We start from the raw sequence: 26,649 nt of genomic DNA on the forward strand, positions 1-26,649 counted from the left end.
ATACCTGTGGCATACTAACACACATGTTGTTGCTAAAGGTCCATTACAGGGAAACTAAAGAGAAACAGTAAATCATTTTAGACTGATAAAACAATCTTTAAGAACTGTATTCATGAACATTCTGGCAATAAGCGGAATAATAGATGAGAAAATAAGATTTAACTTTCATTTTTCAAGTTTTATGCAGTGCCCGCACATCAGTGTGGAGTCGTACTTCAACTAAGTATATTCTTTGACACCTTTACAACAGAATTCATTAATATTGGCCAGTAGAACATTAGCTAGAGCTGAACAGACTCCGTCAAATTCCATATCACAGCGAGCTGGTGCAGGAACTATAAGGTGGTGGTGGCGACACCAGTTTTCATTTTTGCAAGTTATCTGGCTTATCGAGCCAATTCTCATGGTGGGAGTTGTTTTTTTTTTGGTGTTGTAGAAGAATGATTTAATAAAGCTCAAATAAATTTTCTCTTTCGTGTCCCTTTAGATCAAGCACTGTGCTACATGGCTTGGGCAACCTGCCAGCCACAGAACCCACGAGTGCTTTTGTTAGGCAAAATAATTTTTACAGAAACTTTCTTGAGGTTATGCATCTGAAAATTTGTTTGCCTAGCAATAGTTCTTGTAAAAATTGACTAAATCCGATGCTTTCACCCGCGGCTTTGTGTAGCTCAAATCCAGAAAGCAGTGCTCAATAAATGTCGAAATCCTGTGGGCCTTTTTCGAGTAGATAACGTGGAAGACCCAGAACGAAGCGAAAAGGCAGGCCAGGCCTGCCAGCAGTGACGATGTCACAAACAATCGCTTCGCATCCATGTGTAGTGCCTCCCTTCAACCTCTTCTTTTGTAAAAGGAGCCTAAAGGAGGCCCCCCGCGAACTGAAAGCCTGAGTTAGCATCCAGGCGCAGCCTCTTCAGCAGGCCCTTTTCAACATATACACCGTCGGCGATGTCTACCTGTGAAACAACAGAACAAGCGCAGATTAATTTTCTACACTTTTGATCAAGGAAAGGTTAGGAAATAAGGTAAGGTTTGGAAAAATGGAAGTAGCCGCTTGTTGATACGGTTTAAAGAACAAAGTACCCTTACGTATACCATACATGCGTTGTGCTGAGCTGTGTACTTTCACCCAAGAATAGAAAGTATTGGGAACTTCAATGCGAAAGAAAGACATTCATCTGCCTAGCTCTAAGCAAATGCGTTCCACCTTTTGTCACAGAATCAGATCTGGTGCTGTTCTAGCGATTAGCAGACATTGAAAACTTCAAGCCTGATTTAGTATTAGGCCAAGGTCAAGCTGTGCTCGATTATAGTCGGATACAACTTTAGAAAAACAGGGGCGTTTACTCCTCCGAGGCGGATGCACACGAGCATCCACTAATGGGTGCGCACTCTGGACTGACGTCATGCGCCGGACGGCCGGTGGCCCGCCGTCAGAGATGGCCGCCCGGGCTTCGAAGTGGGCCAAGTCGCGTCAGCTGTGTGCGTCAATGCCTCGTCACAGTGAATTCCCAAACTGTTTGTCATTGTCTATCATGCCGGAAATATTACTGCGAGCTTACAATGCGGCATCTGTGTCGCGTGCGTTTATTCTAAGCCATGATCCGGCGAAGAAACATTGCAGCGAGCATCGCTGATGCTGCGCTAGGCTTTGCCTGAAAACAGGATGCCTCGGTGACTGCTGCAAACACACATCCTGCCTGTTTGTTTCATGTCTTTTTTATTTCGCTCCCGAGTGAAGTTAGGACAAGAAAAGTTTGCCAAAGTCTGGTGCCTGCTGTCAGCGGCGGGTGAGTTCGTGTACCGTGTCGCTGCATTTTTCGTCGGACGGGGTAATGTGATGGAGCAAAACCCTTCTGAGGAGAAATTAGAGAAGCGTGCGCGCGTGAAACAAACCTGCGAGCGTCTCAACAGAAAATATTTGACAAAGAAGCCTCCAATGCAAAGATTTGTCGCCGTCAACTTAGCATGAGTGATCGTAGTCAACTGTGAGATAGCCGAGCGTCTAACGGCGGTGTTCGAGCGTTGTGTATAGCACCGTCGATTGATTTCTTTCCACCAGTGCTCACCGCGCACGCAAGCTGTAGCATGCGTGCTGTGGCACAATCATGCATAAGTTGTGTTGCCAGCGTTCCTGCTTCCATGCGTGTTTGCACTTACTCATATTTGTCCTTTTATATTGTATTAGCATTTGTTTTTGATAGTTTTCTTTCAGCAAAGTCCTTACAGATTTTCATTAGCCAATCTCATTCAAAGCACTAACTCCTGTACACTGCAGGACTGGCCTCTTCCATCTCATTAAAACCTTTCTCACTGGTCTACCTCGTCTTCTCAATCTGCCTACTCGCTGCGTTTTCTGTCCTTGTTTCTTGTGTTGTTGCTGCAATGTGATTAACCAACTTGCTCAAAACAAATTTTGATCGCCTATCAAACAGAAAGGTTTAGAGATACATTTTCTTAAAAGCGTCATGTGGGTTGCACAGTAACTTTGCCTCTTACCTCTGTTCATGTTTATCGTCAGTGCACGTGGCAGCTAGCCAGAATTGCACATGAAAGGCTGCATATTGTGAAACACCTTGCTATGCTGTTGCATTTTTCATGCATTCAGTCTTAGTAAACAAACGGTTTCGCTGCCTATCACATATGATGGCGAAAATTTTCAGCGCGAATAACAATGTGCAGTGGGGTGCGATTTCTGTCTGACGCTTTCGCCGTTGCAAAGATATTCTTCAGTGAATGGAGCCCAGCAAAGCAGTGCACTGAGAGCTTTTGCAACTTTCACCATTTATTACTTCACAAATGACATTGTCTGAACCTGGTCGTTCAACGACATGCCGATGGCTTGTAAATTAAATAATTGCCTCAATAAAACACATTCAACTTAACTCAGCATTTTTTAGCACAATGCTAACAGAGCTATTCAGGGTGAATAATTGTGCTTACATTGGTGTTACTTGCCCGGTCAGATAAACAAATACAACAATGGCTGTGGTATGACTGTGATGTGACGTGCAAACTGCTAAAGGTGCCTTTCAAGTGTGCCCTCGACTACTGCTATTAATAGCTACCCGACTGAGTATATTGGGCCTAACTAAGCTAATGATCTTTGATAATTGTTCTCTTATTCGCATTACTTGCCTAGGCCAGGTAACCAAAATAAACAATGCCACCACATGAATGTGTGTTTGCAGGCAAGCTGCCAACAGTGGCTGTCATTCTCGCATTGATTGCTGCCGTTTCACCAACAGTGGTGACGGCTTGACTGGGCTTTGACGTGCAGACTGCTAAAGGTGCCTTTGAAGCGTGCCCTGATGACTGTTATTTCATCACAGGGCCCGTCATGCTCATAGGTGGCTGCCCAATAGAGTATTTTGGGCCTTCTGACATTGGCATTATTCATCTCAACGGGCTGGAAAAAACATTAGGGCAGCACAACTGCACGCAAAGCACAATGCGCTTTGGCATGCAGGCTGCTAAGAGTGGCTGTCAATTTCATTCACGTTGACTACTGCTTTTTCGTGCGAAGCTGTACAGTGGCTGCCCGAATGAGCATTTCGGGCCCCACATAGTTATTCAGAGTTAATAACTGCATTTGCATTTAGATTTTCCGGCATTTCAGCACGTTTCTATGCCAACGCTTATATTGAGCATGATCTGTGCAGGACGTTGATTTTCAGAATTGGGCTTCCATTAGAAGGAATATGTCATCAAATGAACCGCTTATTTATTTGAGAGGTTGTTGTGGCTTCGATGGGGCGGCCGGACGGAAGGGTTACGGCATGAGGCCTAACGGCCTGGGCGCGCAGCGCCGCAAGATAAGAGCCGGACTACTCCAGTCGGGGGCCAGACGAAGAATGCTCTTTTATTCCTCTGAGGGGGAAGCAGGAGGGAATTTACAGCGTTTGGCGCTGAGTGGCGCCCTGACGTAAACGACGCAAAACCGAAACCAGGAGCTTACACGGGATACCACATCACCTCTCCCTTGAAAGGAAAAATGTTCTACTCGCTCTCCTCGCAACGAAAGTAAGTCAGGAGTCAAAGAACACATGTTAGCACTGTAACATACATGATTACTGATCACATTTTTATACAATATGAAGTGTTTTCTGGCTTCCCTATTTAAAAAAACGCACATGAACACTGAATATGAGTTATTGCAGTCCAGATCTGAAGTTCCAGCAGTTCCATCTCATCGTCCTTGGGAGGACGATGAGATGCAGCCTTGCACACACAGATAACACATAGAAAATTCACAAAGTACGTAAGTATACATTAACAACCATCTGTGTGCCCCCTGAGACAGCACTGATGGGTGGCTCATTCGCCCTGAGCCTGAGTCGAGACAGTCTCTGTGGCTGTCGTGGAGTGGCATTGTGCGTAAAAGCACTTAACACTCCATAGTGCCCCCCTTAAGAATGCTAACGAAAACTTTTTTTTTCTTTTAGGCATAAAAGACAAATTAGTATGGCGTCTACTACAGTAGTGAAAATGCATACATGTATGCTGCAAGAAATGTAACATATAAATGTATGGTATCCCTTCTGCGGGGATGCTAAGAAATGAAGAAAAGTGTCCCTGCAACTAGGATCCACTGATAACTCTGCAGTATAGCAGTAAGTAAAGCGTGCCTATAGCACCGTTTATGCTGCCAGAAATCCCCCCATTTGAAGGATGCTGTTTATGTCTTATTCAGCTAACAAACATGAAAGGAAATACTTTTGGCATTAAGAGCCGAATTCGCATGGGAGGGTTGAAACCTCTGTAGACAGTAACCTAAGGCAACAAGCTACTTGGAAACATAATCCTTAAATCGTTCCGGAAGTTGTCTATGGCGTGTAGACCTGCGGAGGACTGGTTCAAGTTGTAGAGGAGGAACAGCAGAAGTGTTACTCGTACTGGGGCTAGAAGGTGTGTCAGAGACCCGAGTGCCTTCAGGGGCAGTGTCTTGGGGAGGAGTGTCGCACGGACGTTGAGGAGATTTTGGGGCACGACGACGGTCCACGTACATCTGAACACTTCTGGCGTAAGAGCCGAATTCGCATGCAATCACCTCCTTAATGGTCTGGAAGCTATACTCAGTATCCTGATCCCAGACAAACGGTTGTCCTTGCTTTAACAGTTTCTTAAGCGGCTCTACCAATTCATCGTACTGCGGGATCAGTTTAGCGTAGTATCGCGTGACACCGAGAAATGAATGCAGCGACTTCTTGTCAGTTGGCTGCAGTGCTTTAACAACTGACTGAACTTTGTTTTCCCGCGGCGAAATACCGTTTGCAGTGCAGACTTGCTCACGGAGAACCCGAGGTAGAGGACGCAGTTTCGCGGAGACTGGTTGCACTGACGCTCGAAGATGAACGTCGTGGATGAAGTCATTTACAAGTCCCGATTGTCCTGAGTACGGCTGGGTGAACTCCGAGGGCGCGTTATGTGGAAGAGACGGAAACTGAACGCTTGGGTCAGCTGGAACTTCTGACACTTGTTGGCATGCAGCGAAAACAAGCTGCGTACGAGCAGGGGACTGTCGATGCTTTCGGTTCTTCGAACGGCAAACTGAACCGAAATGTCCTACATTTCCGCACGCACAGCAGGAAACGTGCTTGGCTGGACAGCCTGGATCAGATGCGATGTGTTGAGGTGAACCACATCGGTAGCAATAGCCCGCGATGTCTCGACTGGCTTCGCGGAGTTCGGGCCGCGCGCCATGTTGGCCGGCCTCCCCAGGTCGCGACTTTCCGCCATGCCGCCGAGCGCCATCTTGAAGCCGCCGGGTCGAGGGAGAAGGGCGGCGGGAACCGCCATCATGCGCGCCCGGGCGAGGAAGGTGATGGCTGTCGACGCTATCTTGGCGTTGCGCCGAGACGCGCTGAACGGACGAGCTGTCGAAGACTTGAAGTTCTTTGTGAACTTGCTGTACGGCTCGTCCGATTTCCTGGGCCTTCTTCAGCGTGAGGGACGCTCACTCGTAAAGTAACCTTTCTCTAATTCTTGTTGATGCGATGCCTTGGAGGATTTGGTCGCGAAAGGACTCGTCGTGGCAAGCGCCGAACGCACAAGCAGGCGCTAGCCTTTGTAGCGCGGTGACGAAATCCTGGAAGGTTTCTCCGGGTAGTTTCTTCCTTTCCCGGAAGATGATACGGTGCACCAGGGGGTTGGTGCTTTCTTCGTAGTGCTGGTCGAAGATGCGGAGAACGTCTTCGAACGTAGTAGCCGTCTGGTCCGTTTGCGACGCGAGGTCGTAGTAGAGACGCTGCCCCTCGAAGCCTAAGTTTCTCAGTAAAATGGCTTTCCTCCTCTCGTCTTGTAGTGCCTCGCCTCCGGTTGCTTCGAGAAACGTGCGAAAGTACCGTTTCCACGTGAGCCACGGTACCGCAGGTGTGCTGGGTAGCGCCAGGAAAGGCGGCATGTAGGGTACGAACGCCATGCCGGGCACCGAAAACAAAGGCGGAGGAGTTGCAGTTCACGGAGGAGACGTAGCTGCGGCGTCTTGCATGCCGGAAGCAGGAGGAGGAGCAGAAGTACGGCAAGGGCACGTAGGAAGCAGAGCAATGGTTTACCTCGTCGCCAGTTTGTTGTGGCTTCGACGGGGCGGCCGGACGGAAGGGTTACGGCATGAGGCCTAACGGCCTGGGCGCGCAGCGCCGCAAGATAAGAGCCGGACTACTCCAGTCGGGGACCAGATGAAGAATGCTCTTTTAACGCGATAGCGTTAAGGAGCTCGTGTCGCAGAAAAACCGGTGTCGTCGGCGTCGATGTCGGCGTCCGCGGCGTTGACCATGAGCGATAAATCACAGCAGGCACTTCATAAATAAAAAGCAACTTCCAAGATATGCTGGGTGGGAATCTAACCAGGGTCTCCGGAGTGTGAGACGGAGACGCTACCACTCAGCCACGAGTTCGACGCTTCCAAGCGGTACAAACGCGCCTCTAGTGAATGCGGTGTTGCCTTCGAAACGAGCCGTGGAAAGTTATACTGCGGTGTATATTGGTAATTATGAACATGTAACTTACAGAAGTCGCAATTACACGAGTAGCGAAGTGCGTTTCCGCTGCATTTCTTCTGCGCTTTCCGCACACGCAAAGCCATCTTGCGGCAAACACAGAAGACCCCCTCCTCTCCATGTATGGCGCTGCCCCGACAGATGGCGCGTCACGCGCGCATTGGAGCTGCGAGGACCGGTGCGAGGCGGTTCGCGGCCCGGACTCTCTCTCCCCTGACAACGCTTCGCCTTGCTCCCTCTGCAGATTCAAGCGTCCTTCCTTTCTTTAGATCGCTATCTGTCTATCTCTCTGCCCGTGCCGATCACGACGTTTGGCTGGCGTGCATCATTTCCCCCTCCGAGATACCGAGTTCTTCGGTTCGTTCCGCTTGCTCAGGCGCACGTTTCGTTGCTGCGCCGAACGCCGCGTTGCTCGACCATATGGATCGACGCTCACCGGGTGCGATGCGGGGCGCCTCGTAAGTGATGGCTGCCCTATAGCCCATTGTCTTACACCCCTTGGCGGGTCGACGGGAACGCTGTCGCGTTCCACTCTTGAAGGCGAAGCTTAAGCGTCCTCCAATTTTTATTTCTCTGAGGGGGAAGCAGGAGGGAATTTACAGCGTTTTGCGCTGAGTGGCGCCCTGACGTAAACGACGCAAAACTGAAACCAGGAGCTATCACAGGATATCATAGAGGTCACGGGAGAATGCTTGGCTGCTGTGCTTGACACACAGTACACCGCTTCAGTGATGGGAGATCCATTGTTGCGTTTGCCGAGGTATGTGTGGCTGGCAGGAGGTCTGGACCTCGCTTCACGCAGAGTCAGAGACGAGGAGAGTTTCCTCTGCGAATAATTCTTTATACAATGTTTACATGTTGTCGTCGTTATCAGGACAGAGACCAACAGAGCAGCTGCAAGCTGCCTAAATAACACCCCTCAGTCCAAAGATCCCCCAGACAGTCCCCATGGGCAAAACAAGGTCGAGAGACAGAGGATCCGGACAGCCTCTGGGGTCCTAACGCCGCTCTCGGTGGCCGGCGCTTCCTTGAACCGCGCTGCGGCGTCAGGGCGATTTGGCGGTCGGTCAGAATGGTGCGCCGGGCAAGTTTTATGGCCCGCATAGGACTAAGGGAACCAACTGCAAGGCACTGGGTCGAAACACAGCCCTCCTTTGGAAACTGTCCCAAACACAGCGGGAGCCGTTTGTGGTGCGGGCACTGCCGGACAAGCAAGGGGGGAGGGGGGTTTTGCATTGCTGCCGGGACGAGGAGGGGCCGAATAGCAGCCCGTGATCCGGTGGCTGCTTCCGTCGTGGACGCCGTGCAGCCGCGAGGAAACCCGAGCCGTGCACGTAGTCGTGTCCGAAGCAGGCAGGCACCATGCGGGGATGAATGCTGCCTCCACGGTCGACAAACCATAGCACTGGCCTTCCGTCAGGCAAATCCCAGGGCACAAACATAACACAATATACGCTTCGAGAACTCGTTAGTGATCTTCTCGATCGTCGGTATCTTGTTGCGGTGAAAGAAATCGTGCACACGAACTCAGCGCACACGTGTCCTACTTCATGCTGCTTCTTCTTTTCTCCACATTTTGTGGGCGTTTTCGCGAGGGCGTCGACAGTTTGCCACCCGAAATATGCGTAGCTTTGACCTCCCTCCTCACCTTTAACACGGTGCTTTCGCTGACACTGAGCATCTTGGGTTTGTAATGGTTGCGATAAATGCATTGTTTTATATAAGTACTTGTTCAGTAGCAACTGATTCATTTGAAGCTCGGAACAAGAGTAGTAAATGTGCCGTGTACATGTAAACAAGCACAAATGCCATGCAGAGTTGCTCTTTCTACTTTTGCCACTTGCAATGAATCTAAAGAGCAGACGACGGGCAGCGTTGTGGAAGGCACGGGGTTATTTTTCTGTCACGATCTGACATGTGCTGTAGCACATGAGAGCTCTACTAAACCAGTCATCAAAGTCTTTATTTATACCGAGAATTCTGCGTTTCCTAAGCGCGCTTTTTTGAGCGGGATTATTTTAGTCGCGGAGGCAATCGGACGTCGCGCTTCATTCATCTGGGCGGGGCCTCCCCTTTTTTCTAAAGTTGTATCCGACTATAGTGACGCACAAGTGCTCGAGAACTATTGAACAAGACGCAATTGTTTTCAATTTACTGACTGCACTTGGGTGTAAAGCTTTTGTCTGAGAAATGAATAAACCACATGCACAAGTAGCAGTTTCATAGTTAGCACAGTCTTTAATAGGTACTGATACCTTCAATTTAGAAAGCCCTGTATATTGGGCCTCATCAAACTGATTTCATAAAAGGTTTGGCAAGGTAGCATAGAATTTTAAAGTCATTAGAAGAGAGGTGAAATGAGTTATTTATTGCAATTATTACTCAAATTTAAAATTTAGACCACTCATCCCAATGAGAAATTGATGCAAGCAGTTTGTACATGCCACATAAGCATTTAGATATCAAAAATAGGGATTAGAGAAAAGCTTCCCTTGGAGGTTCATTATTGCAAGCAGTCATGCCCTCGAGGAGAAATAACTTCTTTTTCTGTAGGCAGAAATGAGACTCGAGTATTTTATTGAGACATATATATGCCCATGCATATATGTTATCTCTGTTGTAAACCTTTTTTTCATGTATATGCAAGGTGCGTGTCTGACATCTCATTGTGCACAAAATCAAATCCATAAGAACCCGACAAGAAGCTAAACAAACAAGAGAGCAATCCCAGTCACAAGCCATGCTAAACCAACGAGGTAGCCATCCCAGTAACAAACCGTATCAAAACTCTTACTGACATGAATTCTGACCTTTGAAACATAACATGTGTATATGAATACTATCTACATCAAAACGATGTGGATGAGAAAATAGTGGCATCAAATGCTTTGGCAGAGCATGCAGCCATAACTAAACACAATAGTGACTGGATAGTGTCTAGCATAATCGGCCAGGAAAGAAATTGGAAGCCATGCCTGTACCAGGATTCCCTGGAGATGCAATCAACAGGACACACGTTCATCTGAAACCAAAGAGCCCACCCCCATCTCATGCTAAAACTTACTTAAATATGCACTTCAACTTTTTTTACCTTATTGTGAACAAGGCTTCCATATGAAAGCCAAAATGTATTGCTTTTAATGTTGTATTTGGTTGGTCTATGTCTTTCTTTGTCATGTTTCATACCGACCACACAGGATTCTATGAAACTCTTGATGATACAACTTTTGTGCGAAAGCATTAGTTAAGGCACTTTTGCCTAAACCATGTCTTTAGGTGGTACAACGCATTTTTCTAGACACTCTAGAGCACATTATTCAAGGCACGAAACCTCAATTTATGGTTCTTAAAAAGGCGTTTTCGCTAGAATGATATAGTCTATATGGAGTATATAAGGCATAATTACTCGAGCGCCCAATTATATTTAACTCAAAGGAGGCTACTTTAGGTAAATTCATTAAACTGTGGGCACTCCACCAAAACATAAAATTCGTGATCAGCCACTAGAAATACTGAAAATGGCAATACAGTAAAATGATTGCATATAACACAAATGTATCCTACAACTCGAAATGCAGCGCCAGTTTTGTACACACCTTTGAGACAGCACACAGATCACGTGCTTTATTGTCGTGCTGTCCAGCTTCCAGCAGTGCAGCAGGTTCCTGCTCGATGTAGGGATGCCTCCAGAATCCGCATAGCCTTCAAAAGTAAGAAATGTTTAATTTATTGTGCTGTGAACCTGGGAATTTATGATTTACCAGTGTCATGTGCAATTGCAAAGAGAGCCTCAAACAGCCAGCTGCATGAATTTGCGTCTGGTTGCACAAATGTCTCTTTGATATATCTAAGGAGGTTACACTGATATTTTGTAACAAGTGAAGTTTCAGGAAGGAACGAAATCAGCAACAACAGGCTACCAGGACAATCAAAAACTAAACTCGAATATGCAGTAAAATGTGGCGCATTGGATTAAACAAAAATATTGAGCACATGAAAAGCATTCTGAAAGCTAGATCGCGATTTTGTAGCGATGCTATTCCTTTTCGTTATTCGTTAGTGGTCTGACCACCGCCCCGGCCCGTGCTACTTACTGGAACAGCCGGCCGTTTGCGGTGGGCGACAAGAGTGGTATAGAATCGAGGGGTAAGTATCGCTACAAAATCGCAGTCCTTACTTTATTACGCACTGCCGTATAACCTACGATTGGAAGAGCTTGCATCCGGTTCGTAAGAATTGGTTGGTCTATGTCTTTCTTAAAGGCCGGTGTCTGAAATGTCTCGATTAAAAATAAACTTCGTTACTGTAATATCGGCCTATGTCGGGTCTGCAACATAGAAGACAAATACGCGAACACACTCAAGAACATAAACAATACACAGGTTCTCGCGATGTGGTCCTCCAAACCAAACTGTATACATACAAAAATCTTCATACAAGCTTCTATCTGCTTAAGCGTCAAACATAGGAATCGTGTGCCAACGCGCGAAGCCCATGATACATCGACGGATACATTACACATTTACTGTACTTGCGGGAATGCATATATAACGAATAACTTCTTGCCAGGAAACAACGGAACGAACAGCAACTTTCAGTGTTTTCATAATTGTGTGCCCATTCAGGCATAGCAATCAACGCGGGTAGCATATATTTTACAGCAGAATCCAAGGACGCTGTAACATCAGAGGAAGCCTTCGTGAAATTGCTTGCTAAATGTGCACAGCAAGACGGCCAACCTACGATCAGAAAGCGCTTTGCTCTAGCTAGTTACACAACGTTCTTTACGTAAATCATAAGTTCAAGAATGCACACTAGGGCCAAACATGCTTACCTTTCAAAAAGACTTGGCCAACGCTCCTTCGTCTCAAAGGTACCGAGGCACCGACGTTTTTCTGGCGCAAGCACTGTAGAACTTCCGATGAACTCCAGCTCCACAAAAGCACAACCTTCAACAGCCTTCCATACACTACGATTCGAAGCTCCAGTACCAGACTTTTCACGGGAGCGCGGCCAGGCAGCTCGGCAGAACAAAGGCAGCTTGGACTGACGCTGTAGTAAGACACTCACTGTCGACACTGGTAGATCGCACGAAACACACGGCGAACTAACGGCGTTACACGAGTCCGGAGGGTTTGCGATGCTTACTGTACACGACAAGGAGCACATTTTGTCTAGGAACTTCTAAAATATAACTCAAATACCGCCTTACTGCAATGTGCATTCACTACAACCAACGTAGTATGTCGACCAAACGAAAACTGCAGTGGCGCCACTCTGCGGTTTTTAGAAAAATGTGTCGTAAATGAGAAAATTACGTGTTTTTTTCCTAACAACAATCGGTAGGGACACTTTAACAAATTTCTTGGGTCCAAAAGTGTTAACTTTGTTTAAATGTGCACTTTTTTATACGAAGTTTAAGAAAATGTACTGTATAAATTTAAAAAAAACGAAGCGGATGTCGCCTGCAAGATTCGCAACCGCTTCAGTCACATGCAGTTTGCAAAAGCACAGCCTTCGAAATCAGACTGTCGCTCAAACGAAGCTGTAGCTGGGAGGAGGGCAGGCATTTAGGCCCCAATTGTTGGGTTTACAGTGCCTAGGTAGGCTTCCTTATTTATAAAGAAAATACAGGGACTAACGCCGAACCATGAGCGAGCTCTAAGCAGGGGACACACGGTACGATTCGGCGTCCGATCCAACGTGCATGTATCCGAACGGTCGACAGCGCCTAAGCTCCGCCCAGATCCAGCCCTCCCCCCTCCCCCAGCTTTAGTTCAGATTTACGTCGAGAAACGCAATATAAACAACTCTGCACAACACGGCTTCGCTCTACGTGAACACTGTCAATAAAATTATGACCCTGCAAGTGCCAGAACACTTCACGACGGCGCGTTGTCCACTGACGGCTCCGGTAACAGCCAGCGATACGGCCGGCAGGCATAGCTAGGCGGACGCTGCGGCCGACGGCGCTTGATACAGCCCGAGCTCGATGTAGAGGGCTTATTTTTGCCAAAACAATTAATGCTGTGCACTTAGGTAGCCCGTAATTAAATACACTTGGTTTACTCGACGCAGTCATTGCGAAGGGCAAACGTGCAAGCGAAGCGAGCAGCCTCGCTCAGACGGTCGCTGTGTGCTGTTTGCCGCGGAAAGGCCCTCGCGTCGCGGCTCCCGATTTCGACGGTAGCTTAGTGCTAGTGTACTAGGCGCTGTTTTGCATAATAAGCACATGTTCGAGATAACTTTATTGAACTGGTAACTATTTCGTGTCGGGAACAAACTGCATCAGTGCGGTTGTCGGACACATCGGACGATGAAAATTTGCCCGGTTTGTCACACGCCGGACGTCCGATCCGGTGATTCGGCACGGCAAAACACCTCGATTCCGGCTGCCATTCAGGCGCGTCGGACGCCGGATTGGACACCGAATCGGACCGTGTGTCTGCCGCTTTAGTTGGCGAGCACGAGCCCATCAGCGCGCCGTCCGTGCAGCTCCGTCTGCTTGCAATGGCGGATGGCCTACGGGCTTCTTTGTCGCCTACTGAGCATAAATTCTTGGTCACCGCTCCTATACACGCTTCTACAGCGCTAGCTGTCGTGTTTACAAGATTATGTGCCCGCATCTTGAATTGGTAAGACCGCTCGACATGATCGCATCTATTTCTAGTGCGTGAGGCTTTCCATTGACTGTCACTACAACTAACCAACGTTTTGTTTATTTTGTGCTACAGTGGGTCTTGACGATTCCGTTCACAGCTTCAAAGTGGACAAGAGACGGTCGTTTTCTCGCTCGTAGAAGCATGAAAAAGTGGGCTTGTGCTTGGCAATGAACTTTGACCGACACGCTTGCTTCCGGCGGGAGCAGCAGACGCAACAACTCGCCGTGTGTAGGCTGCCGGCCGATGGCGGTATCCCTCGCGAACGGCAAGATATTTACCGGCCGTAGAGAGGATCGGTCCAGGAACGATTCTTGAGGCGATTTTTGTCGCTGAATGCGAGCATGGCCACGCCGGTTCGCCGTGCAGAGCGGAATCGGAACAATATTTTTCGATGAGTTCGCACTGACGCAATGCAGTCGATTGGCTCGTCGGTCGTGCAACGGGCGGCGCGCCGGCAGGAAGCCGCGTCCACTTGAGACACCTCTTACGCGACGTATGTAGTACATACGTTCCAAGTTTCCAACGTTCTGCCGTTCCGCTGGTGGATGCACCGCCACGGCATCGATCTTTGCCATTCCTGCCGCGGCCGTGCCTGTCGCCGAGCATAGGCTTAACTGGATTGGGCGGAGCTTGCAATGATCGAGACCTTGGGGTTGGGGAGTAAAGTGGTAGTACTTAATCACGTGATCTTCACGTTGGTTCCAGATCACGTGGTTTTAAACTCTCAATAGATGGTTTTTGGTCGCGTGATCTAAAACTCTGTACGTCATAAAGCCGGCTCATGACATCCTTTTACTACGTTTCTCAGAGATGGTAGTAAAACGATGTAATGTAAAGCATTTTACTGCCTCATGCCAGAGTAATTTTCTGGTGCAAGGTAGTCTTCAAAGCTCATGAGCCGCAAAAACCCCAATGTCAGCTAACGTTTGCTTACAGTGCACTGAAGAGCGTCACATACCCAGTGGCAAGTACCGAGTTACCGAAGTTGCCGTGAAAAGGTTAATTGGAGATCGTCAAATACGCAGTGACGAGAAATTCGGAAGAAACCATCTCGGCGACTACCGACAGTAATGCATTACAGAGTCCACGCAGCGCCGCCGCGGCGGCGTTGCGGCGGCCTTGGGGAGGCGCTAAATGATGCCGAGTGTTCTTGGAAAAGCGCGAAATAGTTGTTCCGCGGCAGTACACATCACAGAGATAACTCGTTTCCATTGTGACGTTACGGTGCGTCGCTATATTGATTCCATGCTAGACACGTTACCGTGAACAGTCATCGCGAGAAGGGTTCAGGCGAATTTTTCTTTCTAATTGATCCAGGAGATTTCATGAGAATATTATAAAGGAAATTTATTGGGGTTCCTAGCGAACGCCGGTTCTAGGATGCATCGAGCAGTTCCCGAGCTCGAGCCTCTGCTGCGTGCTTGATGCTGCCGATGCTGCTGACTGCGTGCGCACGTTCGTTATCTTCCTTACAATGGCCCCCCGGAAATAAATGAGCCATCCTGGAGACTTAGTTTTCTGGAAGGACGGTAGAAAGGTGATGCGGCTTGAGACGCTGAACTTGAACGACTTCGCGGTTACGACGTCGCATGTCGGACGGTGGCGTTAGCGGCTCAACCAGGTAATTAACCGGTGATGCTCTCTTGAGAACGCGGTATGGCCCGTCGTACTTCGGAAGGAGTTTTGAAGTGAGCCCAAGTGTGTAGTGTGGCACTGACAACCAGACGAGAGCGCCCGGGAGAAAAGTGGGAGTCGAGTTCTGGGCATCGTGAACGGCTTTTTGACGGTTCTGGTCGTCCGAGGTGAATCCGTGGGCCAGCTGGCGACATTCCTCGGCGTGTCTGGCGGCTTTCGAGATCAGCAGGCATTCGGATGGGTGCGGCCGATAGGGCAGAATGGTGTCGATTGTGTGCGAAGGATGACGGCCGTAAAGAAGGTAAAAGGGTGACAATCCGGTAGTCGCCTGAGTTGCGGTGTTGTAGATGTAGGTGACAAACGGAAGAACTAGGTCCCAGTTAGAGTGATCAGGTGAGACACACAAGGCGAGCATGTCACCAAGAGTTCGATTAAAGCGTTTCGTGGTACCGTTAGTCTGTGGGTGATAAGCAGTGCATTTACGATCAACAATAGCGCATTCAGCTAGCAGTTGTTCGATGACTTTAGATAAGAAGGAGCGGCCTCTGTCGCTTGAAAGTTCACGTGGACCTCCATGACGAAGAAGAAAACGGCAAAGTATGAAATTGGCGACCTCCTGCGCTGTAGCATTTGGTATAGCAGGAGTCTCCGCATAACGGGTTAAGTAGTCTACCGCAACGATTATCCACCTGTTGCCGGCAGGAGTCAACGGAAGTGGCCCGTAGAGATCTATGCCCACGCGATCAAAGGGTCGGGATGGGCATTGTAAAGGCTGGAGTTCCCCCGCGGAGTTGTGCGGTGGCGCTTTGCGGCGTTGGCACTCATGACCAGAGCGGGCGAATGTTCGAACGAAATTGTACGTTCCCCGCCAGTAATAGCGATTTTGAAGTCTTTCGTAGGTCTTGAAGACTCCCGCGTGGCAACACTGAGGGTCGAAATGGAACGATGAGCAGAGCTCTGATCGCAAGATTCTCGGAATGACGAGTAACCAGGTGCGTTCCTCTGGGGCTTAGTTGCGTCGATATAGTAGCTGGTCTCGAATCGCAAAATGAGGAACTTGGCGCCGAAGCGTACTTGACGGCGGAACTTTCGACGTATCCTAGAGAAGGTCGAGCAGAGATGCAGTCCGGGGATCATTATGCTGTGCAGCAGTGATAGTGTCAACGTCCAGAGAGGGTAATTTGCACCCGCAGGAGGAGTCGTGACGGGCCTTCGGGGGAAGCGGCGATCGGGATAGCGCGTCAGCGTCGGAGTGCTTTTGCCGGGAACGGTACACCACGCGGATGTCATATTCTTATATTCGCAATGCCCAGCGGGCAAAGCGGCCCGTTGTATCTTTGAGCGTCGATAGCCAACATAGTGCATGATGGTCGGTCACTACGTCAAACGACCGGCCGTATAAATATGGCAAAACTTGCCAAGCGCCCACACAATGGCGAAACACTCCTTTTCTGTAACGCTGTAATTGGTCTCCGCCTTGATTAACGTGGGACTCGCGTATGCGACGACGTATTCCATGTGACCAGGTTGACGCTGTGCCAACACAGCGCCAAGGCCAACACTGCTTGCATCGGTATGGATTTCGGTGGGCGCTTGAGGGTCAAAATGGCGAAGAATGGGTGGCGTCGTGAGAAGACGGCGCAAGGTTCTGAAGGCGTCGTCACACTCTGGAGACCATGATGAGATATCTCGGGCGCCACCAAGGAGCTCCATGAGAGGGGATATAATTGACGCAAAGTTTCGAACGAATCGCCGGAAATAAGAGCAGAGGCCGATAAAACTGTGTAGCTCTTTCATAGTGGTATGTTTTGGGAATGCAGTAACCGCACGTAGCTTCTCTTGATCTGGGCGAATGCCCTCCTTCGACACAACATGGCCTAAAATTGTGAGCTGACGAACTGGAAATCGACACTTTTTCTGGTTAAGTTGCAACCCAGCGTTGGTTAAGCAACTGAGTACGTGCTGGAGGCGGAGCAGGTGCGTGGCGAAATCAGGGGCGAACACCACAATGTCGTCAAGATAGCAAAGACAGCTTTTCCATTTGAGGCCATGCAGAACATTATCCATCATTCTTTCGAACGTAGCAGGTGCGTTGCAAAGTCTGAAAAGCATGACGGTAATTTCATACAAGCCGTCTGGTGTAACAAAGGAAGTTTTCAGGCGATCGGCTTCTGCCATCGGAACCTGCCAGTAGCCTGACCACAAATCCAGCGAAGAACTCGGCTCCATGCAAACAGTCCAGAGCATCATCGATTCGTGGTAATGGTTAGACGTCCTTCAGCGTGATCTTGTTCAAGCGTCGAAAATCAACACAGAAGCGGATGGAACCGTCTTTTTGTGAAGAGAACCACGGGAGGGACCCACGGGCTTTGGGAAGGTTGAATGTCGCCTCGGCGGAGCATGTCATCGACCTGGTCTGCAAGGACGCGGCGTTCCGTTGCGGACGCGCGATATGGTCTTTGTCGCAGCGGTGAGCGAGAGCCAGTGTCGATGTAATGCTCAGCCGTCGATGCACGGCCAACAGATGTTTGCGCAACGTCGAAAGAACGGCGGAAGTGCTGAAGGATTGCGAGAAGCTGAGATCGCTGCGAATGCGTCAGATCTTCGGCGATGAAGGGGCTGAACACACCAGTCCATGTTGAGTCGGGGACGGAGAGGGCACTCAGTTCATGGACGGCAGTAGAAGGCACTTCGTCGAGGACGGAGACAATTCGTGTTGAATCGACCGACTCGACGTAACCAAGGCATTCGTGGCGGAGCAGTGATAGCGGCGATGAAAGATGATTGAACATGGGCATCGTGCTGACACCGGCGGCAAGGTCAAGAGCTGCAAAGGGCAAAAGAAGCGCTTTTCGGGTAACAAAGTGATGAGAGGGCCTGACGGAAACCGTCTCGTTGGATATGGTACTACTGAAGACTGGTACGAATGCTGAAGAGCATGGGGGAATACAGGTGTCTTCTTTCACGACAATTTTAGCGGCAGGATGAGCATCGACGGAGGCTAGGTCACCAAGGTGGAAAAGTTCAATCTCAGCCCGAGCGCAATTGATGATGGCATTGTGGCGTCAGAGGAAATCTCATCCTAGAATAACGATGTGGGAGCACCATGAAAGAACTATGAATTCAATGGTGTACAAAACGTCCTGTATGGTCACACGGGCAGTACAAGCAGCGGTAGGGCGAATAGGTTGAGCACTCGCAGTTCGAAGCAGCAATCCAGACAGAGACGTCGTCACTTTACGAAGCGAACGGCAAAACCTGGCATCCATAACTGAAATAGCGGCGCCGGTATCGACGAGGGCGACTGGAACGACATCTTTGATAAACACATCAATTGCATTGGCATGTAAAGGAGGAGGACTTCGGCATGTCGGCACTAGCGCAGTTCTTGCCTTAGAAACTGCGTCGTCGAGTTTCCCTCTTCGTTAGAGACGGGTCGTCGACGCATAGGGGAAAGCGATCGGCGACGTGGGGAGGGTGATCGGAGGCGTTCGAACCGAGTTCGGCGATCAGACTGGGAGCGAGCTGGTGATAGGATCCGCAAGGCGCATTTGAATCAGGCGGCACATAGGGCGCTCGGCGATCGTCATCGAACGCCTGCGATCGGCGGCGGCAGAACCTTGCGACATGACCGGGTTACCTAGATGCGAAGCATATAGGGCGATTGTCCGGCGTACGCCACGGGTTAGCGACGGCTGTGGTGGTTCACGGGACGGGAGGGGGAGGGCGGTGCACAGGCTGCTAGAAGCGACGCGCGGGCACAGTGCGAGGGGCTATTGTAGCAACCGTAGCGTAAGTGACTGTTGTAGTCACGACATCCTGCTGCTGGTGTACAGCCGGCAGCGCTTCCGCGACCTCTTAATGGACCACGTTACGGAGATGAGACGGCAAAGTGCTGCCAGAATCCTGAGTGACGGGCACCAGAGATAGCTGTCGTGCGACTTCTTTGCGGAACGAAATCCTTGATTTGGGTCATCAGAGGCTTGTTCTGGGCCGGGGGTAAGGCTGCAGAGTGACGCCGCATTCGGTGTGGGATGTCGCCTTGTCAGAGCTCGCTGCTTGCGTAATTCATCATAGCTCTGGCACAAGCTGATAACGTCGCCAGCAGTGCGCGGGTCCTTGGCCAGAAGCATCTGGAACGCGTCATCATCGATTCCCTTCATGAAGTGCTTGATCTTTTCCGCTTCTGTCATGGCAGCGTTCACGCGCCTACGCAAATCTAGGACGTCTTCTATATAGCTGGTGCATGTCTCACGCGTGTCCTGTGCCCGTGTACGAAAACGCTGCTCGGCTCGGTGTTTCGCGACGGCTGGTTGGTCAAATACTTCTGTAATCGACGTCTTGAACGCCGATGACGTTCGGATATCCTTCTCATGATTCCTGAGCCAGAGACTGGCCACGCCCGCGAGGCAGAATGATACGTAAGCCAGTTTGTCCGAGTCATTCCATTCGTTGTGAACGCTCACCGGTTAGTAGGACCACAGTCACTCTTCAACGTCGTTGTCGTCGGTTCCGCTGAAGATAGGAGGCTACCGCTGGCGAACGGTGCCAGCGCAAGGGACGGGTGGCGTTGGGAGAGTCTGCTGGTCGGCGTCCGGCATGGCGGAGGGTAGCGTCCGAGAACGGAGTTCCAGGATGGTAGAATGGAACGTTACCCCGCACGGCTCTACCACTTATAAAGGAGATTTATTGGGATTCGTAGCGACCGCCGGTTCTAGGATGCACCGAGCAATTCCCGAGCTCGAGCCTCTGCTGCGCGCTTGATGCTGCCGATGCTGCTGACTGTTTGCGCATGTTCGTCATCTTCCAATCAATATATATATATATATATATATATATATATATATATATATATATATATATATATATATATATATATATATATATTGCAAGCATATGATTTCAATGTCATATATAAGTATGGACGGAAGCACCAAGATGCCGATGCTCTTTCACGATGCCCATTACCACCATCATGGGAGCACATCACATCACCTTGTCAAATTGGCCGCACGGAGGACGCTTCGTCTCTTACACCGATTTCTTCCTTGACTTCACCAAACCGCCTTTCAGTGCTTTCTACTCACCAGCGCGCCGATTCCTATTGCCATAGTATCATCAATCGCCTTAGCGGTGTTTCATCTCCACCCAATGCCAGGCTACGGAAACAACTCAAACTGTTCAAGTTTGAAGACCACGTGCTCTAGCGGTACATTTTTCACCCAGAAGGCCATCGATGGGTTCCAGTTCTACCGCGCTCTCTTCGCGCTGCAGTTCTGCAGGCCTCACACGATGACCCGACGTCAGGCCACTTGGGTTACAACAAAACACACGAGCGCATACGCAGCCTATTCTATTGGCCAGGCCTTTCCACGAGCATAGCTAGATATGTTGCCTCGTGCACGCTTTGCCAACACCGTAAGCGACCTACTACTGCTCCGGTCGGGACCCTACAACCACTTCCTTGTCCAGCACAACCCTTCTCTGTCGTCGGCATTGACCTTTTCGGGCCACTCCCACCTACTCCAGACGGCAACCGATGGATCGTCACTGCTGTTGACCATTTGACCCGGTACGCTGAAACAGCCTCAATACGCTCAGGAGCTGCCTCAGAAGTAGCGGCCTTCTTCTTGCAGGCTGTCTACTTACGTCATGGGGCGCCTCACGCTCTTTTGAGCGACCGAGGCAAGACATTTCTTTCAAGCACTCTTAATCAAGTTCTGCAAGCGTCCAAGACCGTGCACAAGACAACGTCTAGCTACCACCCTCAAACCAACGGCCTAACAGAGCGATTTCATCGCACGCTGTGTGACATGCTATCCAAGTATATTCAACCTGATCATCGTAACTGGGATGCGATCCTCCCATTTGTAACATTTGCGTACAATACGTCTGTTCAACGGACCACCGGATACTCTCCGTTTTTCGTAGTATACGGCCGCCACCCAACCTCATCCCTCGACGTTTTTTTTCTTCTCTGGCCCCGTCAACGCTTCACCATTCATTTGCGACCAGTTTGTGTCTCGTCTTGCCCAATGTCGTCGTCGCGCCCGCATGAACACTGCCGCCAGCCAAGACGATCGCAAACATCGGTACGATGCCTCTCATCGCGCCGTTTCCTACCGCCCTGGTGACGATGTGCTCCTATGGACCCCTGCGCGAACACCCGGTTTATGTGAGAAGCTTGAGTCTCGTTATCTTGGCCCCTACAAAGTCATCGAGCAGACCTCGCCGGTGAACTATCGCGTTACACCTGTTGAGGCCCCAACCGACCGACGCTGCCGCGAAACAGAGATCGTGCACGTGTCTCGCCTGAAGCCCTATCATATCCGTTCCACTGTCTAATGTGCGGCCAGGCTGGCCGCTTCCGTCCACGGGGGAACTTAGTGCACACATTTATGCGGACTTCATCTTCATCTGTACAAAGTCATCATCAATCATCGGCTCGTGTTTGTTTTTGTGTTGGCGCCATTTTTCCTTCTGGGAATGAAGCGTCGTCTGAACCGTGGTATTTCAATATATATATATATATGTATATATATATATATATGTTTGCCTCAAAAGTGACATGTATTGGCACCGCATACAAAAGTCGCCTAAATGCCTTCTGAAATTATAAGTCATATTGAAGTTTTCACCACGCGCACTTTCAGTAAGATTCCGGACAGTTTGCCGTATGGGCGCACTCACGCCGGCAATTTGAGGAAGTCGCGCTACGATTTGTGACTGGCGAGCAAAAAGTAAGTGCAGGCGACGGCTGCGCCCACCGGTAAGCCTGGCTGAGCGCGACCTGCAAGTCGCAATCCTGGAGATTATGGTTCTCAATGAGAACTCTAGTTGTCAACGCTGTTCGGGCGCACTTCGTCGGCTTCGCGCCCCGGCAACAGTAATGGATTCTGATTCGACCATAGAGGAAGACGTCGTCACTGAGCTGATGTGCTCTGGCGTGGTGTCAGCTGTGGCTGCTCAGACGCCCCCGAAGAAAATGCGACGCTACTGCGTGCGCCTGTGCATTCCTTCGCGATAAGGGTTCGGCGACGCAAGCCGCCTGCTGTCCGTACACCGCGCGCATGACGAGAAGTATTATTGGGAGTAAGTTGCAATTTCTATAGATAATTGCAGTGTATATGTGCTTTCTTTTGCAGCGGTTTAGCTACCTGCGAATTCTACCACGCACAATCGACATGTTGCTGGAAGCGATGCGCCGGAGCATCACAACGCAAGACACCAATTACAGGCCTGCAGTCTGCCAGGATGGCGTGGACTTTGTATTTGCCAAGATGCAGGAGGACGCTGGATGGAAACACATGATAGCATAACTTTAGATGTGCCGCTGATTGGGTTGGCAGTTTTGCGGCTATGGTCGTGCGACTACAAATTCGAGCAGTGGCGGGCCGAAAATAGTCGGGCCGAACATTGTCGCTTTTCGATAAACAAAAGCGGCCATTTTCGACTGGTCGCCTCGCGAGAAGCATGGTCCCGTGACCGCTGTAATTGCTGTGAAATGTGCGACTGCTTTTAAATGCAACTGGTGTGAATGAGACCGATGTGCACGCTTTTGCAATCCTGAAAAAACAACGTGTAAACACCATTCTTACACTCGCTGTAGCACACCTCTTGATTCTTCGAACATTGAATTCCATCACGCCTAATGATCATAGGGCAAGCATTTGACAACTGGGAGGACCTTGAAAGCGAGCAACCTCAAATTGGCGAAGATGAAGGGGAGGGGAGTCGGCAGTACAAGCGGCTTCACACGCTTTCACTCCTTTACACGATAAGTGCGAGTGAAACAATAGGTATTAGTTACTATGAGTAAGTATTCATATTGACTCATGTACTTGTTTATCTTTTTCGGGAGACCGTTTTTTACCGTCTAACGAATGTTATCAGAGCAGGACCCGCCCGCATGTATCGGAAGTTTCTCGATCGTTATTGATGGTTCTATCTGCTGCCTGTTGTCGCCGAAACTTGCGTAATCTCACTCAATGTGCGACGCGAATTGTGTACGTCTGTAAGACAAGTGGGCATCAGCGGTTACTCTGGAACCTTCGATGACTCATATAAAAGCTGCCGCGCTTGACTGGCAGATCAGATTTGGATGATCGCCGACCGTGTTCGCCGCTGGCATTGTGCTTTGAGTGCAACTTGCTTTTGTGGGCACAAGTTTTCCCAATAAAACTTAGTTTAGTCAATCACCGATTTACGCTGTATTATTACCGTCACTACTACGTCAAAATATATTGAACCAGTCTACGGTTGAGGTGGCTGGTTGCTGCCGTAGTCATAGGATGCGGCAAATCTCCTTAGTAGCAGTAAACAGCGCCAAACAACAGAACAAGGATGGGGAGCCAGACTACAACCAACAGCGCTGACTAACAAGCAAGCGTCTTTAGTCTTTCAGTTAGTGTATATATACTCCGCCGCTATCTCAAAGCACAGAATCAACAGAATTCAGCAGGGACGAAAAATGCAATTAAGGCGATTCGCCCCTGCAGTGTTTGTTTGTCAGTGTTTGTTGGTTTCTTATGATATGTGTAATAAAAATGGGGCCCCTCGGTTAATCCCCTTTCTTCTCGTTTAATACGTAAGAGTAGACACTCGAGCTATTTGGCGCCCGAACAAGTAAGGGTCTGACCAACCCCCAGGCTGCTCAGCGATTTGCGTTTCCACTTTACCTCAAAATTAGAAAGCTCATCATACGTCTACGGGGTTAGAGCCACGTATCCCGTTTCCAATGAGGCGTTGATGCTGCGACGGCGTTGTGCCGCAGGTTACACCCTCCTCAACTTACATTTCTACGCGCCGCCTCACTCGAGCGTTAGGTGTCTTCTTTTCTCTGCGGAGCAGAGAAAACGAAACACCTTACCGCACGAGCTGTTTCTTGCCTTAATAACATTGTTAGCAAGACATTAGCTATGATGGGTGAGCGTATTTTGGACGTGATAGAATCTGAGCCGTCGCACCCGCTTACCGTGTAGCCTCCCGTTCATTTTTGCACCCGTCTTTTCCGGAAAAGCATTTGCATTTCTCCCGACGCGTAATCATCCAAAAGTCCCTCGCAAGACGTTCAATTCAAAGCGCATACATTATTACATGTGGCTCACCCGTACCATCACACAAATGCTTTATTTGGCGCGGCTCGAGTACGACGGGCCTTTGGGATCGTTTTCTGAAGGATGTTTACCTCACTGCACGTTGCATGCGTCTGGCCCAGTTTGTCAGCGCTACTTGTGCTTTACGCGTTGCTTGTCATTGCTGAACATTCTTCTTGTAGTTTGCGTATTTATACTGTTTGTGAGAGAGTATTTTTTCTGTCCATTTGCGCTTGTGAACAAGCAATAGGTAAACTTTTTTGTATTGAACCAACGCTTCCTGTGTGTGCAACTGAAGAAAGTGGCTCAGAAAATGTATAAGAATTGCAATAAAGAGAGCGTTGACCGAATTATTTTTTCCAATCTGGATGACCCGATTCAGCGCTTCTGATTCCATGAGAAACTTGGCGGCTTTTCTAGTAAAATGTTTGTGATCCACGAGCTTATTACGTCCATTATGCGGAATGCTTAAAAATGAAATATCAAAGCTCTTGCGCTCAGCTAGAGACGGCGTATTGAACGTTGTTGCAGCCACAGCTGAACCAGAATCGAAAGCATTGTTATCATTACCGAAGCAAAAACAGAGCTAAACCACGCGTCCAAATTCTCATAAGCCAAAATCAGCGGTCTTACCAGCCGCTCAGAGCGTTGGCGGCAGTGCAGTAGCTCAACCGCAGGGCCCTACGGGAGTGTCCGCTCTTTGCCAATACGTTTCTCTATGACAAGTGGGCGTTTAGCGCCGAGTCCGTCGTCCTCACTTCGGCCCGTCCAAGCGCTGTTTGCTACGGTCCTAATGGCGCACGAGCCAGCCCAGTCCAGTACACTCCTTCAGCGCATTTGAACGCATTTTAGTGCGCACAGAGTGTTTCTTGTCGTTTTAATGGCGTATTTTCATTTTTTCCTAGACCCACTTTGTAAAGAAGTGTCTAATATCCCCAGAGCTGGAAAATAAGATAGTTCTTGCTCCCAGAAAAAGGCTTCTTAGATTTGTGATTGCCGTAACTTGCTTTTCCTTTCACAATGTTGCGGGTAAGCGTGTGTATTTTCGAAATGCCAGAAATAGCAACAGGAACCGGTCTGCAAATGGTAGTTAGATTTTCTTCCTGTCGCATAGTCGATCAGGAACGGATTTCTCATTTACTCATTGATTTCCAGGTCGAGAGTGTGGCTCAGGGTCTACTTTCCTTCGATCTGGAGCCGGGATCTCGGGTAGGCATCCTGTCACCTACTTGCCACCGATATATCGTGTGCCAGTTCGCCGCGGCCAAGGCTGGACTCACTTTGGTAAGCTACTAGGGAACGAACCTCCTTACTGCAAAGTGGTGAGGATGTGACCTATCCGCCGTTGTTTGTCTTTACTGGAACAAATTTCGTCCCAGCCTATAGCAAGTTGAGTACTCTGCGAGAGTTTTTTTTTTATTTATACAAAGAGCATTGTAACGACTTGTAACACATAGAAAACATTCACTGGGCCCTCCTATATAATGGGTATTGGCATACAAATGATCCATTGCCCTGGCCGATGGGCCTGCATATGCTGTATTGAATCTAAGTTTTGTGTTTCTTTTATACGTATCACTAGTATGGCCTGTAAGATAGGCGATGTTTTCTGGTGCCTTACCCTCCCGTAGCTTTCACATGCAGCCGTTCACGTGAGCACGGAAATTTTCCAGCCCTGTGCGATGGTGTACCTGATGATGTTCGTGATGGTACACGGACCATGCCAATCCAACACGCTCATTCAGTGTATTTGAGCACATTTTATTGCGCATAGAATAAGTTTCTTGTCATCGGAATGACGTATCTGGCTTTTGTTCTTGAAGCAATGTGCACAAAAGCGTCTAAAATACCCATCCCTGGAAAAGTAGAATGTTATTGCTCACAGAAGAAGGCCATGTCGTTACCAGTACCATGACATTCAGCAAACACCAACTCTCCAAAAAAGAGTTGTTGTGTGATCAAGGAATTTCATTTGGCAGATTAAAATGGGTCCCTGGCTAAGAAATGAGGCATGTCTCGATGGGGCATTCTTATACAAACTGCATCCATGTAGCGATCAGTGTTGACACTTCAACAAATATATCATCTTCCTTCGACACAATATTGCCCGCTGTATCTGAAACACGTGACCACATGCCAAAGCACGTGCAGCTCTCAACTGCGTATTGCTACACGGCTATGGGGTTCATCCCGAGCAGTGTTGCCTGTGGGCAAAGTATTACTGTAAAGCGCTTTCGTCATGATAATGCTTCAAAAGCT

At 49.1% G+C, this 26,649-nt stretch overlaps 1 protein-coding gene across 2 annotated transcripts in view; it reads left to right on the forward strand.

Annotated features, from left to right (window-relative positions):
* Nucleotides 1-26,649, forward strand: part of LOC135906571 (medium-chain acyl-CoA ligase ACSF2, mitochondrial-like) — a 467,079-nt gene that overhangs the window by 28,610 nt on the left and 411,820 nt on the right. For both annotated transcript variants that reach the window (XM_065438015.1, XM_065438016.1), the window contains exon 2: nt 25,546-25,674. In XM_065438015.1, the coding sequence (XP_065294087.1) occupies nt 25,546-25,674 (129 nt within the window). The remainder of the gene's footprint in view (nt 1-25,545; nt 25,675-26,649) is intronic.

This window comes from Dermacentor albipictus, chromosome 5 (assembly GCF_038994185.2).
Source record: "Dermacentor albipictus isolate Rhodes 1998 colony chromosome 5, USDA_Dalb.pri_finalv2, whole genome shotgun sequence".
Classification (NCBI taxonomy): Eukaryota; Metazoa; Arthropoda; class Arachnida; order Ixodida; family Ixodidae; genus Dermacentor; species Dermacentor albipictus.